The sequence below is a fragment of the Salmo trutta genome, chromosome 32 (assembly GCF_901001165.1).
Source record: "Salmo trutta chromosome 32, fSalTru1.1, whole genome shotgun sequence".
Classification (NCBI taxonomy): domain Eukaryota; kingdom Metazoa; phylum Chordata; class Actinopteri; order Salmoniformes; family Salmonidae; genus Salmo; species Salmo trutta.
The window spans coordinates 22,637,560-22,653,893 of NC_042988.1; the positions used below are offsets into that span (position 1 = coordinate 22,637,560).

General features: G+C 40.4%; 1 protein-coding gene and 1 pseudogene across 1 annotated transcript; one reads left to right on the forward strand and one right to left on the reverse strand.

Moving 5' to 3' along the window:
• Window positions 1–5,269: 5,269 nt before the first annotated feature.
• On the reverse strand, window positions 5,270–13,674 carry LOC115170691 (phosphatidylcholine transfer protein-like; annotated as a pseudogene).
• LOC115171430 (transmembrane protein 100) lies at window positions 12,726–16,017 on the forward strand. The gene is made up of 2 exons (XM_029728238.1): window positions 12,726–13,196; window positions 14,410–16,017. The coding sequence occupies exon 2, from the start codon at window positions 14,511–14,513 to the stop codon at window positions 14,940–14,942; it is 432 nt and encodes a 143-aa protein (XP_029584098.1). The 5' UTR covers window positions 12,726–13,196; window positions 14,410–14,510; the 3' UTR covers window positions 14,943–16,017.
• Window positions 16,018–16,334: the final 317 nt, after the last annotated feature.

Genomic DNA, 16,334 nt, shown 5'->3' on the forward strand with positions numbered 1-16,334 from the left:
CGGTTAATATTTCTCCAAAATAGAAGGGGGCACAAACTGAGCACACATAACAACACAGACAGAGGAATAAGCTATAACTCTACCAGCTTGCATGCCAGTTGTTGAGAGATTCAAATACAATACTGCTATACATCTTTTTTAACCATAAAACTAATGGAGTTAAACAATCCCTCCTAAATATTCTCATTTTGCTGGGCTGAGTTATTTCCAACATCATAAATACATGCGTATGTAGCCTATTGCTGGACATTTGTTATACTATTGGTTATTCAAAAAGCTCTTACTTCTGGAAATCATTAAGTTTGGACTGAATTAATAAGTAAAATATGTGATTGGCACAGGTACCCAGCAGTTCTCAAAGATGCTGTTGAACTGAACCAGTGCGACTGGGTTGATTGATATTCATAATGTAAAGGAAATGCTTTTATTTTATTTAACTAGGCAAGTCAGTTATAAATAAATTCTTATTTATAATGACAGTCTAGGTTAACTGCCTTGTTCAGGGGAAGAACGACAGATTTTTAACTTGTCAGCTCGGGGATTCGATCTAGCAATCTTTCGGTTACTGGCCCAACGCTCTAACCACTAGGCTACCTGTGCTTAAGAAAATAATTGTATAACCTTAAGATTGGGCCTTTTTGAATAGAGGTAAAGCAAGGCAACTGTGCTCAGCTAGAACCACATGTGAGTCTGCATGTATAATTGAGTTGAACTACAGTTGATTTGCACAACACTGTATAAAATCATATAAAAGCCTATTCAGGATCAAGGATTCCGATTCCCAGAGCACACTGATATCTATAATTGTAATCTATTAAAAATCACCAAAAAGGAGGTTGAAAAAATACATTTCCAAGCACAGCCATTATTGTGTTACCTCTGGCAGACAGCAAGGCACCTGGGAAATCTGAGATGACATTTAGGAGAAGCAGGAGTCCAGGAGAAAAAGTATATCACTTTCTAAAGCTAATTAGCCCTGTATATTACCAATCAAAAGAACCCCCCTCTAAAATACAATGGCTAGCCAAGAAATATATTTGTCTTCCATTTGTGAAAGACTGGCAATGGAAAGAACCCTTTTGAGAACTGAATATTATTCACTCAAGACATTCCAGTGGATAAAATGGTGCATAAAAATAGAAATGTAAGGCTCTGATTTTTATCATTACTCCCATAATTCAGTTCCACCAAAATAGGACGGATGCATAGAAAATCATACAAAAACTCTTCCAAGATTCAAAGTCCTTAATCTAATTCCAAAGTCCTCGACCTACTACTATCTCGTAAATGGATTCAACTCTTTCTGCTATGACAATTCTTGACCCGTCACTTACATTGCCAGAACTGAAGTGTGCCTTTGATTACTCTATTAAAATAACTAATGCACGCCTATGCTTTGTGGCCCATAGATGGAATTTGAATTCAGTAATGTAATTAAGACTGTAAAGTATTCATGAATCAAATTGAGATATTAATTGGATACACAAATGTGTTCCTTGTACTTCCTGATAGTCTCAGGGCTGAAAGAAGTCATGAGACAAAATTGAGACCGGACCCTCACTGCAGATTATGTTCGTTCAACGTTCTACTATTCACTCCACAGACCACTAGGTGGAAGAGAAGAACAAAGTAAGTGGTCAATCTCCAGCACAGTGAAATCAGTGAGCCCTAGGCCCTACTTCACTTTCCATTGATGATTAAACAATACCCACTGGACATAGACATCAATTCATCTAATCCATGTTGGTTCAATCTAATTTCATTGAAATGACGTGGAAACAACGTTGATTCAACCAGTGTGTGCCCAGTGGGTAGTGATTCCATGATTGCACTTTTCTCTAACTCCTTAATAGCAAATAGCCTAATAATCAATATCAAAGGCTATAGATGGCATGTTGTGTGCACTGTAGCCTACTGTACATGCGAGTGGCTGAACGCCTGACAAAGGGACAACAAAACATTCCGATTTTAATAACTGGCTATATGCCGATGACTAGAAGGTTACATGGACAGTGCTTGGAAATGTAATGTAATGGCAAAGACAAAGCTATTCTCTTTGGGGTTGATGGGAGGGCTTTCACACAAGATATCCTAGGCCTAGAGCAATGACACTAGTGAGGTGGTGATCTCATAGGAAGCAAGCACCATTTTCACTCAGGAAACATCTAGAACAATGCCCAGTTCGCTGACAGGTCAGCAGAAGTGAAACGTCAGAGAGAGTGACACAGTGAGGATGGGAGGGGAACACTCTCTGGTCTCACTCTCCACCAGTGTGACCAGTAGCGGTGTGTGGGTAAAATCACTGGGGAAGCCAAGCCAGATAAAAGGCCCTATTAAAACCTACAGTATGTGTTGTGATAATTGCGTTGTTTATTCTATAACCTGTTAGTTCATATGCCTTGCAAACGTGATACACTACATGACCAGAAGTATGTGGACACCTGTTCGTCCAACATCTCATTTCAAAATCATGGGCATTAATAAGGATTTGGTCCCCCCTTTGCTGCTATAGCCTCCACTCTTATGGGAAGGCTTTCCACTAGATGTTGGAACATTGCTGTGGGGACTTGCTTCCATTCAGCCACAAGAGCATTATTGAGGTCGGGCACTGATGTTGGGCGATTAGGCCTGGCTCGCAGTCAGTATTCCAATTCATCCCAAAGGTGTTCGGTAGGGTTGATGTCAGGGCTCTCTGCAGGCCAGTCAAGTTCTTCCACACCGATCTCGACAAACCATTTCTGTATGGACCTCGCTTTGTGCACGGGGCCATTGTCATGCTGAAACAGGAAAGGGCCTCCCCCAAACTGTTGCCACAAAGTTGGATGCACAGAATCATCTAGAATGTCATTGTATGCCGTAGAGTTAATATTTCCCTTCACTGGAATTAAGGGGCCTAGCCCAAACCATGAAAAACAGCCCCAGACCATTATTCCTCCTCCACCAAACTTTACAGTTGGCACTATGCATTGAGGCAGGTAGCGTTCTCCTAGCATCCGCCAAACCCAGATTCGTCCGTCAGATTGCCAGATGGTGAAGTGTGATTCATCACTCCAGAGAACGTGTTTCCACTGATCCAGAGTACAATGGCGGCGAGCTTTACACCACTCCAGCCGACGCTTGGCATTGCGCATGGTAATCTTAGGCTTGTGTGCGGCTGCTCAGCCATGGAAACCCATTTCATTAAGCTCCTGACAAACAGTTATTGTGCTGACGTTGCTTCTAGAGGCAGTTTGGAACTCGGTAGTGAGTGTTGCAACCGAGGACAGACAATTTTTACGCACTACGTGTTTCAGCACTCTGTGGTCCTGTTCTGTGAGCTTGTGTGGCCTACCACTTTGTGACTGAGATGTTGTTGCTCCTAGATGTTTCCACTTTACAATAACAGCACTTACAGTTGACCGGGGCAGCTCTAGCAGGGCAGAAATTTGACGAACACTTCTTGGAATGGTGGCATCCTATGACTGTGCCAGGTTGAAAGTCACTGAGCTCTTCAGTAAGGCCATTCTACTGTCAATGTTTGTCTATGGAGATTGCATGGCAGTGTGCTCGATTTTATACACCTGTCAGCAACGGGTGTCGCTGAAATTGCCAAATCCACTAATTTGAAGGGGTGTCCACATACTTTTTTTATAGTGTATATCATTATTATATATTAAATACATCAAATGTATATATAGATTTATTTTATTTGACCATGCTATTTAATCCAGGGTATGCCCAATTTGTTTGAGGAAAATTGTCCCTTACATAATGTTGAATAAGCCTTTCCAAATGTGTGGGTGCAGTAAAAAAAAAAATACATGGAGATTTAAAATCCAATCTGAACAATAAATGGACTCAAACATCTATAAATGTGTAGTTCATTCAAAAGACATTTGAGGACGCATGCTCCACAGCTCATATAGGCTGTGATCACAGAATGTTTCACTCCGCAGATACTGTGACATTCTTTGTGTAGGTCTAATCAAGACCAATATGTAATGTAATGAAATCATGTTGCTGTGACATGTTGAGGAGGTAGGAAGATGACCAAATGGTATTACCTTCAGATTATGTAGCCACAACGTTGTGAGAAGGTAATGTCTAGTCATGACCAATAATTACAAATCCATTACGTTGGGGTTGGTCGTGGTTACGCAACGTGTTTGCTGGGAACCTGTTCATGTTGCACATTACATTTTACACTGGGGTGACATTTTGTTCTATGGTTATCTGTAACTCTGCTGTGTGAGTAATGATTGATGCTTTGTCAAAGTTATATGCGCTCTGCCAGTTTGAAGGCACTCTGCCTTAGAAGCCAGAAACTTCAGTATTTTGGGCCCTTTAGTTTATTTTTTATTTTTTTATTTGACCTTCATTTAACTAGGCAAGTCAGTTAATATTAAGAACAAATTCTTATTTTCAATGACGGCCTAGGAATAGTGGGTAAACTGCCTTGTTCAGGGGCAGAACGACAGATTTGACCTTGTCAGCTCGGGGATTCGATCTTGCAGCCTTTTGGTTACTAGTACTAACGCTCTAACCACTAGTCTGTAATGTTTCTATTTGTCAGTGTTGTTCGTCAACTTGTCAATATGCATGGGTTCATCTCACCCTCTATGTCTGTAAATAAATACTCCCATCTTCCAGCTGAATCTTGCCTGATTCCTAATGCTTTGCAGTTAGCACCCCCCTGACAAGAAGGTAGGGTCCACCTTCTCACAACCTACAGTAGGCCTATGAGAATAACATCACTTAGTTACAACTAAGCTCCTATACCACCTATGTAGCCAGACAAATTCTATAGGACTCACCATACTCATCACCATCACTGTTCATAAGGTTCAGTTTTTCTGGCCTCTCGCGGATTTTATGCTGTCGACGAATTTTAAGATAGAACTTGCAAAGTAGGCCTAGACTGCTAAACGTAGGCTAGGCTCTACCTTTTTCAGATGATGTCAAGAAATACCCTGTCAATTTATCTTCAATATAACTCGTTTTTACAAAACACAGCAGTGCTTCCGGTGAGAGAATTGAATTAACAGATACAATGTATAAAATTTGAAAGGTCAAGTAAAGTATATCAACTTCATCACGCAACATCAGGGCCGCGCGGCGTGAACATATCATTTTTACCGCAAGGGGGAGCGCGAGCTACAGAAACAATTCATTTCATTGGTCAACGTCAAAAGGTGGAAAATACAATTTTTTAAAATTGTGTTCATGAAGGTGGTAATCCTGTTTTGAAAAGCATCTACAGGTTTCAGTAAAATAATGCATGATGCAGTGCTTCATCTCAGCCGTCATTTTATTGAAATGTATAATGTATACACACAATCACCTCCATAGAACTTTAGGCCTAACTGCAACCACACACGGGTAGAGGTATAGGCCTAGCTCTCGAAGATTCAACATAGGAATAATTAACTTAAACTATTTCATTATCGTGTTTTTGTAAATTTCAAGTATCACAACAAATCAGTGCAGGCAACTTTTAATGATAGGACAAAATCAGATTTTTTTATGTACATTCAAAATGTCCATTAGGGAAATACAAAATAAAAATCTAGTCTGCTTTCGATTCAGCCTTGCTTGCCTAAGCAACAATGTTGCATCATAGAGTACCGAAATCATTCCTCAATAGAGCTGCTGAGAAACTAATAATTCACTAATTAATAGGCTGATGAACAGTAGAATTACAGCACAGCATTTTTTCCTATAGACATTAAGGTTTGGAAGTTGATTTGATTTCAGTGCTTAATCACAAGTGCAAAAATGCATATCATTCATTGACTGAACATTCATACATAAAAAATGTAGGATTTAAAAAACAACATACATTTGACCATAACAAACAACAGGGAAATAAAAGGAAAAACCATTGTCATCAAAGAAACACAGTACTCGTTAAAACAGGGTAGTTCACTATAGATCTCATCCAAGCCCTTACTGTGGGCAATCCCAAAATGCAACATTTACATAGGAGTAGGAAGTCAGTACCAGATAACTTCAATTTAAATATATATATTTTTATACAACTAATAAACAACTTTAAAATACAGTACATGCCCCAGTTAGTACCACATCCAGCTGCAGATTACACCAACACCACTTTAACCTATTGACTTCGTAATAAGTCTCCAACCATACCCAAAACACCCACAATGGCCCTCAGACACCGTAAGTGTAGACTTTATTGAATGATGGGCTGAAAAATGCAATCCTTGTGGCTTTGATGCGACTTCCCACCAAGGGCGTTCATTTCTTGTTCTTCTGGCAGTAGCTTGAGTAATTGCCACAGGCCTTCTGCATGTCTGTAAGGAAGGCAGGCACTCCGCTCTGTTGAAACACAGGGAATAGCTGCCTTTGTCAATGAACGTCATGGATAGACTAGCAGAGTAGACACACCCAAATGGGGCAAAAGAGAGGAACCATTGGCATCCTAACACAAAACATCTGCTTGAGATTAACAGCGTGAATAAAGCCTTCCATTTGAGATAACAGGGCATGCTTTGGGGCATTCAAAACTGGCAAGTAGATAAAAATGTGAGTAAACAAACCGTTTTCTTAATTCTATAGTACTTCTTTATTATTACTCTACTATGAATATGTCAGCCATCCCACCAACAGAAAAAGATGAGCTGCTACACTCTTAGAAAAAAGGGTTCCAAAGGGGTTCTTCGGCTGTCCCCATAGAAGAACCATTTCTGGTTCCAGATAGGACACATTTTGGTTCCATGTAGAACCCTCTGTGTACCGGGTTCTACCTGGAACCAAAAGGGTTCTACCGGGAATCAAAAAGGGTTCTTCAAAGGGTTCTGCTATGGGAACAGTCGAAGAACCCTATTAGGTTTTAGAGAGCACTCAGTTCTGAACTCACCTTGGCTGCCCAGTTCACAAGCCAGGTTGGAATATTACCACCAGGGTTATCAAAGTAATTCATGAAGACTGAAAGAAAATAATGCAAATGTAAATGGCTGTCAATAAAATGCGACTTCACAGACAGACAGACTTCAAAGACAGATCCACAACAGATTCAAGTTCACAACTAAACAGTTTCCCCTATGGACATTTAAAATGGTACTACAGGGATGAGTTCTGATTGGATCTGGTGTACTCTAGAGTGAGCAGTACCTTTAGTGCCACAGGCACCATCACTCTCCATGGCCACAGTCTGCTTGTAGTCATTCACTCGCTGCACCCCACTCTTCTCTGGTAACGGGGACTGTGGGGAGCTCTTAGCCAGGACCACCCAGATCTTCCTGCTGTCCCCGTCAACGTCCCTCCACTCCCTGACGTACACGTACTGAGGTTTACACTGTTAAAGAAGCCTGGTAGAGATAATATGGTCTAATGTGGTCCACACCTTGTGACTGGATCAGTTACTCCTTGAGAAAATATACCGTCCCGTGTTGTCGCCTAAAGAACAATACATTTCTCACGTTACTCTTAATACTATAAACCATACTTGGTTTCACTTCACCATGTCGGGGTCATTGTAAATGTGAAAAGGAGGAGAGGGAGAAAAGCAAGATTGAGACATTGTGGGTGGGTGAATACATAGAACAGGATTATGTGATATTGTATAGGGAGTATGTATTTAGTAAAAACTAAAATATAAAAAGCACTGGCCTATTTGCTTTTACTGAGAAACATGATGACCTGATATTATCTACAGGTATTATTCATTTGGACATTTTACTTCATTAAGGATACGTCTCTGTTTGACAGAGGAAATGGGTATTTCACCTCCCAGTAGATTGCTGAATGACCATCATAGTCCTCTCATGCAGCTCTGCAAAAAACAAAAAGGCACACACAAAATAAAGCAGTGCTTACATCATGAAACATCAGTCATCTATTATACTATAGGTATTATACTATAATGTCATATACTATTCATTACATGATTAAATCATACATCTTCTAGAACACTGGCTGCACTTAGAAAAAAAAGGTGCTATCTAGAACCAAAAGAGGTTCTTCGAATAACCCCTTTTGATTCTAGGTAGAACCCTTTTGGTTCCATGTAGAACCCCTTCCACAGAGGGTTCTACATGGAACCCAAAAAATTCTACCAGAACCCTTTTGGAACCCTTTTTTCTAAGAGTGTACAGCGCACATCAAGATACAATCACATGTGCAAGCAAAGACACCAACAGCACTTTCAGAATACAGCATCTATCTAATCTATTGAAATGGCAATTTTATTCAACAGCAAAAAGCTTGACGGCAGTCAGGAGCTGAAGCCAAGGATGTGTTTCCAATAAAAAGCCCACTCCACCCTCTCACGCAACAAGTCTCTGGGAGAGGCAAATGTTACTTCAGTTAGTTATCATTTCCAGGATATCCATAACCCTGTTGTCTCTTCTTGAAAAGGACAACGGTATTTGGAAATCCCAAAACAAGTTATGGCCAATGATTTAGGCCTACCTTGTTAAGATGGAACCTGTTGGTAATTTCTCAGAGGGTCGACGAAACAAAAAACTACATTTTCAAGATACAAGCCCTTGAAAGAACATCTTCAAGTTCCCTTGTTTGTTCACACAGTCTAGGCTTATATGAACATTTGATTAAGCACGTTAATACACAAAGGACACAACAACATTAGCCCATGGCTATACCAGAGTGCTAACTCCCCAACTACGACATCAATAGCTACAGTCTATGGCTAAATTCAGGTGGACAGACATGTTACCTGTTGGATACTTTGGGGAGGCAAGAGAGAACAAAAGATGAGAAAAGTTATTAACTGCCAAACGGGCCCTGTGCTCTTGTTGCGATCCTCATGAAAACTGAGATAAAAGGGATTCTTGGTTATGATTGGTTTGATTGTGATAGAACAGGAGTGAATGGAAAAGGACAATGGAAAGGTGATGGTTTCAACTATTTTGTGGAGCTCATATTTTAGATAATTAAGAAAGAGTTAAAGGGGCTATACATATGAACAATAACACATGCATAAGTAAGCACCATATAAAACAAGCATTAATATGCAATACCATGTCATCAATACTCAACCAAACTGACAGAATTGAGTTGCTTATGAATGTGTTATGAGTCTTATAAATGGCCCTTATTAGGGGTTGAGTGCAACAAGAGGTTTGAATGGAAGAAAGTCGATCTAGGGAGAGTTTGCGTTACTCTTTACCTTTGACATATCCATCCCATTGTTTCCGATATGGCAAGTCCATGTAGACATCAGCACACAGTTCTGGAGTGCAGGTGGCAAGCACTCCAAAGACTTTGTACTCATAAAGTCCAGTTTCCTGTGAACAGCATATGAAAGAAGTTCTCTCTTTCAAATATATACCACACCTACAATATAACTAATCCCATACCACAGGACTCTGATTATTGCCAGTTGGAGAAACATGCAACCCCAAAAAATGTGCTGGATTTGCACAGGATATTATTCTCCAGAAACTGGAGCTAGGGATAGAGTTAGGCAGGGGGTTTAATAAAAAACAAACATGCATTCTGTGAAAAGGTACTGTCTGAGAATGCGTAAAGTTCTAGGCTACAATTTGGCACACCATACCCAACAGACGCAGCAAAAAATGCAATATTTGGCAGAGTTCTGGGGGTGCCATTCATCCCACTATCTCTAGTCTACAACACCATCATTATGTTTGCCGACGACACAACAGTGGTAGGCCTCATCACCGACAACGTTGAGACAGCCTATAGGGAGGAGGTCAGAGACCTGGCAGTTTGGTGCCAGGATAACAACCTCTCCCTCAACGTGATCAAGATAAAGGCGATGATTGTGGACTACAGGAAAAGGAGGGCCGAGCACACCCCCCATTCTCATCGACGGGGGTGTATTAGAGCATGTTGATAGCTTCAAGTTCCTTGGTGTCCACATCACCAACGAACTGTCATGGTCCAAACACACCAAGACAGTCGTGAAGAGGGCATGAAAACGCCTACTCCCCTCAGGAGACTGAAAAGATTTGGCATGGGTCCTCAGATCCTCAAAAAGTTCTACAGCTGCACCACTGAGAGCATCCTGACTGGTTGCAGCCTCGCCTGACAACTGGTCGACCTCCGACTGCAAGGCACTACAGAGGGTAGTGTGTACGGCCCAGTGCATCACCGAGGCCAAGCTTCCTGACATCCAGGACCTCTATACCAGGCAGTATCAGAGGAAGGCCCTCAAAATTGCCAAAGACTCCAGCCACCCTATTAATAGACTGTCCCAAGCCATAAGACTCCTGAACAGCTAACCAAATGCCTACCCAGACTATTTGCACTGACCCCCTCACCCCCCACATTTTTACACTGCTGCTAGTCTCTGTTTATTATCTATGTACAGTCACTCTACCTACATGTACATATTACCTCAATTACCTCGACTAACCTATGCCCCTTCACATTGACTTTGTACCGGTACCCCCTGTATATAGCCTCGTTACTGTTATTGTTGCTCTTTAATTATTAGTTATTTTTCTATTTTCTTATTTTTTTTATTTGTATTTTTTTTATTGTAAACTTCAGTTTATTTAGTAAATACTTTCTTAACACTTATTTTTTTCTTAAAACTGCATTGTTGGTTAAGGGCTTGTAGGTAAACATTTCACTCTTAAGGTCTACTACACCTGTTGTGTTCGGCACGTGACAAATAACATTTGATGATTTGATTTGGATTTTTCTTTAAAACCTAGCATAAAAGTGAATCCTTGTACCTGTGTGGGAAAATATAGTCAAAATGTTTGCCTTAGGGTAAGTTGAGCAAATTGAAGTGTTTTCTTTCCAGGCATAATGCAAGGCATTATCGCTGGGATATGAGGTAACAACAGGGCCTGGCCTATGTTAAAAACATGTTTTAGGTACAAAGTGTTTTTTAGGTGTTAAGCCTTGTTAAAATATGCTTAAAATGACAAATACAAAAAAGCGATCGTATTTGTGTTGAATTGCCGAGGTAAGTTGTGCCAAAAGGCCACTTTTTTATGGACAAGATACAATATGCTTTCAAAACTAAATGTTTACATGAATTCTGAATGGCTCAATTTTACCCCATTCTCCCCTAGCCTACTCAATCATCGATATGACGTTTAAAACACTTTAGTTGATGATAACGAATAGCGACTTCCGCATTTTGCCAGTGGGCCTGTTGCTCGAGTCTAACGAAGGCTACTCACAAAATCCGCTATGCTATTTCATGTAAATTTCTTCTTTTCAACGTGAAAATAGTCTACGTGCGAGCACATCCAACAGATCGATGCCAGTGCGTCATTCAATCACGCCAATCGGCATAATCACGATGAATAAACTATTGCTTCGCCAGCTAACGACGCTAACACAGCAGTTTTCACTTTCTATTCCTGTCTCAAAACAGTAACTTAAATGTACCTTGTCATACAGCCGGTAGATTTTGACACCCATTGTCTCTGTGAAAAACTCCCATCCCCCCTCCAACTGAGGTTTATCTAATTCCTTCCTTGCCTCCAGAAATTCCTCATCTGTAAAGTGCAGCCACTAGTTTTCAAACCGTGCGCTGACATTTGATCATGTGATCTAGGACTCCGTGTGTGCGCGTCAGACGCCGTGCGTGCGCTGAAGTGCGTCAGTCATTCCAGTGATATACTTAGAGTCACTATCTATTTATTTTTGTGATTGAAATTGTATTTTGGATTTAAACTGTGCGTGTGTGTGTGTGGTTAATGGCTATCTGCACTGCACTGTAACGTTTTTGGAATGCTCCTCTGTCTATCCCACCTCCAAATTGAAGTGCCATCCAAGGAAAAATATAATTTGGAAGCACTGACCATCTCCAATTACAATAGAGAGGAAACATCATCTGTAATGCTTTGTGTCCTCCTGGTGCCCTGTCTCAGTTGCTTGTTGATGATTACTCTGTGGTTAACCACTCCCATTCCATTCAGAAATCCCTGAACTGTAGGCTATTTCAAATATAGGATAAGCTACACCTGGTGGTTTTAATAAAATATATCAATGCCTTTAGGAACTTCCAGAGGTAGAACCCTGGATCTGTGGTTTAGCATCCTTTGCACTCTTCTTTTGCAAACACACCATGTGAATTCAGCATTTACATATGCCACTGATTGAAGGTAGGCCCAAATGATAATCACTCTAAAATATGTCACTCCATAAGTGCCTCTGAGGGATAGTTTAGAGACATGTCATATTACTAAAATCAGTTTTCCAGCCAGACAGTATATGGTCCAGCTAGGGGTTGTGGAAGAGCCATGATTTCCCATTGCCACTGTCTCTTTTTGGGAAGGGATTTACTGCAGGAAGGAAGAGACAAGACAACACCCCGTATCACATTACTATGTGTCAGATCTGTCTTGGGGAGCACTTGTGTTACAGGCAGTAGGCATATCCCATCCACAGGCCCTGGTGGCTGCCATTGGATCACAGGCATAGCATGGGTGTGTGACAGCATGAATTTCCAGACACATAGGTCCTATGAACCATGGTCCCAGTTTGATAGACCTTATGTCAATCATCTTAGAGAGTCCCTTGTTTTAATTAAAAATAACCAAACATGAAGATATGTGCATGGATATTCTTGTAGGCTCAAGCGTGTGTGTTTGTATGTGTTTGTATGTTTGTGTGTGTGTGTGTGTGTGTGTGTGTATGGTTGTTTGTAATGATGTGATAATATTGTAATACGTCAACTGCTATTACTCATCTTCGTATTAGCCAACATCTGCTTCAAAGGCCTATTGCGCAGTTCTAGCCTATATACATGTGTCTGGACATCCCAACAGCTGTGCTTCATGTTGGCCCTGCCTTAGTCAAAAGAGGTTAAAAGGTCCCCCCTCCTCTGAAGCCAAGATAATAATAAAAACCTGTGGCCCGCTTTTGGTTCACCCCACCCCCATAGCCACCGATATTCTACAAACGTGCTTGCAATGCAAGAAGATGGCAGTCAAACAGTCGTTTTCTTACACAGGAGGAAACGCACAGGGGACATCCGATGAATGGGAGTCAAATTCCAACACAGCGTTTACGGTGCGAGCTGCAGACTGGCTGAGCGAAGTGGGGAGTGAAACTGTGTTCTGGACCTACACATTGAATCTGTCTTATAATTTAATGTACATAAAGACGGAGGGGAGTCCCACTTGTGTCGGCTTTTGAAAGTATACGGAGTTACTGGAATACAAAAGCGTATTACAGTCCATGTTTTATTCATCGATGGGCAAAGCCACATTTTAAACGGTGCGGGCATGGAAAATGCGTGCAAGGTAAGTTTAAACACTTCGTTAGACACTTATCGAACATGCTGATTTTTTTCTTCTTCATCACACAATATTCACTGTGTGTTTATTGGAAGTTGGTCCACGCGTTAAACTCGATCTCTCCAACCCAAACACTTTTCCTCATACATGATAGGTTCCCTTTTATGTAATCATTATAACAACTTGAGATAACGTGTTTATATATGGTAGGTAGACTATGTAGTCATCGGAATTATAGCCTATGCATGTGGCACAGCTAAGGCTACAATATTTTCCATTGCTAACTTTCTAGACTTATTGAAATTCAATTCAAACATAACACCCCTTACAGCAAAACCACAGCAAAACCGCATGATTTTACATGTGTAAAATCGCATAATTTCACATTAAATTGTACATGTGAAATCATGTAAAAAAATGTTTTTGGAACATTTCACATGTGTAGTTTCATGTTATTTATCACATGTTGCTTTACTTGTCGCATGTTATCACATTCACTTCACATACTATCACATGTGATCACATGAAAACATGTGTTTTTGGAACACTTCACATGTTCACATGTGAAATTAATGTCTTTTTTCTATCAGGGTTACTCTCAACAAAGGTTACTATAATAAAGGACTAGGCCTACTACAATAAATAGGCTATAAGTGAAATATATTCCATAAAGAATATCAATTGCAAAAGGTCTACAATTTTGCACTAGGCCTGTTAGAGTAATACATTTCTAAGATGTTATGACATGGACTAATGTTTTATAACAAGCATCTTGAATTACATTTTTTATTATATTTTCTAAGTTTGCGGACATGGAGAAAGAATGACTGCTTGTGAAATTGCTGATGATTTTGAGGCTGCTCGCATTACACGGAGTAGTTTGTAATGCCATCTCCCACTCTCTCCAGGGAATGTGACAGCTTGTGCAAGGTTGAGTGGATCTGCGTCATTCAGACAATTTCTGACTTTGCTGGGCCAGAGGCTAGCATTGTGCAAGGAGGTTGCCTGGAGTTACTAAGTGCCAAATGAAGGCTCATGTCTTAAGCTGTCAACAATTCCGACTGAGGCCATGTGCATGCACATAATAGCTACTTAAATTATTGTTTAGGCCTATTTTATTATGTCCAGTGAGGCTACAATTGGGCAACATGTTGAGGAACATATGGATTTTGACACTACCTTCACTATGACATAACAAATGATATATTTCTTCACATAGATTGGGACACGCTGACAGAACAACCTCAGGATATAAAAACTGAAGACCCATCTGTGGTTAAAGTGAGGATCCATCTGTGGTTGGAAAGAAGCAAAACTTTGATGCTGGATCCTGCGATGCCAGAGGAACCCAGTAAAGACATCATGACAGTGCCAGCAGCCCCAGAAAGAGCTGTCGTGGAGAAGGCCAACATCAATGACCACACTCCGACTGTGACTATAGTAGCTATCCCTTTGGTCACTGAAATCCAACTGAATGCGGCCACAGGTGGTGCAGAACTCTCCTGCTATCGCTGCACAGTGCCGTTTGGCGTGGTCATTCTCATTGCCGGTATCGTGGTCACTTCTGTGGCCTACAGCTTCAACTCACATGGGTCCACCATCTCCTACTTTGGGCTTGTGCTACTATCTGCTGGACTGGTGCTATTGGCGCTAAGTGCGGTATGCTGGAAGGTGAGACTTGAGAGAAAGAAGGAGAGGCGGAGGGAAAGCCAAACTGCACTGGTCGCAAACCAGAGGAGCATCTTTGCATGAAGGGAAAGACTGATCATCAGGAGAGAAATAAGTCTGTGATATGTTTGGGCGTGAGAGGAAACAGAGGTAGTGGTTAATTTGAAAGCGGAGTGGAGACAGCTGTATCCAGATGTTTTCATGACTGACCAACGTCTATGTGGTGGGTCGTTGACCTGCAAGGCTTTGACCTCAGACTTTCTCTAGGTTAAGCAAGTCAAAACGTCTTAGTTTTCATGAAGTTGTTGGGTTTTTAATCTGTCAAACAGACTGGTCACATCTGGGAAGCTGGGCAGACAGCCAAACTGAATGTATCAAAATTAAGACAAATTACCACTGTACAAAGCAATGGAGAGGATGTTTCCCTTTAATCTACTGTTGCATCTGGTGGCTTAGATTTACTGGGAGGGATAGTGGTCTGAAAGGAGGGGGACATGGGAATATCCTGAACAATGAATCATGCTTCATTTACCATGTTTTAGGTATAACATCTCTCATTAAGTCTGATTGTTCTTTTTCATTTCACGCAGAATTATGTTCAATTACCTGACATGGGAATATGGTACTTACATGTTAATATGTAATGATATATATTGGCATTATGGGGACACAAAAACGTGTTGTTTTTGTTTGATGTTTATTATCGTATTCTCTGAAACAAGTCGAGCTCAGAGATAAAGTCAATTAGATGTCACACAGTAATTATGTATAGTACCTATGATGTACCTATCATGTTATAGGTATTATTACATTATGAGGGAATATGATTATTGACTAAATGTAACTTACATCGAATTAACTTTTATTAAGTATTCTCTGTAAGCACTTTGTTCCACACCATAACTAACATGGTGTTCTATGTAACTATGATGACAAGATTCTTTGGAATTACTAGCATCTTGCCACAGTCTTGTTGTCGCTACAGTACTTGCCATTGTCAGTAAATGTATTTCATATGTTGAGCGATATGAAATGGTCTAGTATTTTATTCCACTTTATTATAATCATTTTTATGTATGACTTCTCTGTTAACAGTACATCAATTGTTAATAGGTTATAGTGAGGTTTAATAAACTCTCATCCATATTTAAACATTTAATTTGTGTCTGTTTTCATGATCCAAAGGTTCACTATGTATGCACTCTGAGGAGAACAGCTGATATATAGGGGAGAAGTCGAAGTGTTCCATGAGACAGTCTGGCTCATATCAGCTATTAGCTTGACATATCAAATGAAATGATCTTTCTGTTTAACACAACCACACGTGGTCTATTTCAGCTTTGGGGTTTTTTAATAACTGAAATGACTTAATAGAATGTCTCTCACTTAATGTATTTGTCAAAGAAGAAAGAGTAGGGCATAACTGCTAAAAGCAGTTAAGTGGTGTGACTTGAACATTCAATAGTGAATTGAAGG

What these genes read in the sequence shown, in the direction of transcription:
- LOC115171430 (XM_029728238.1), top strand. Translation starts at nt 14,511, where the DNA reads ATGCTGGATCCTGCGATGCCAGAGGAACCCAGTAAAGACATCATGACA.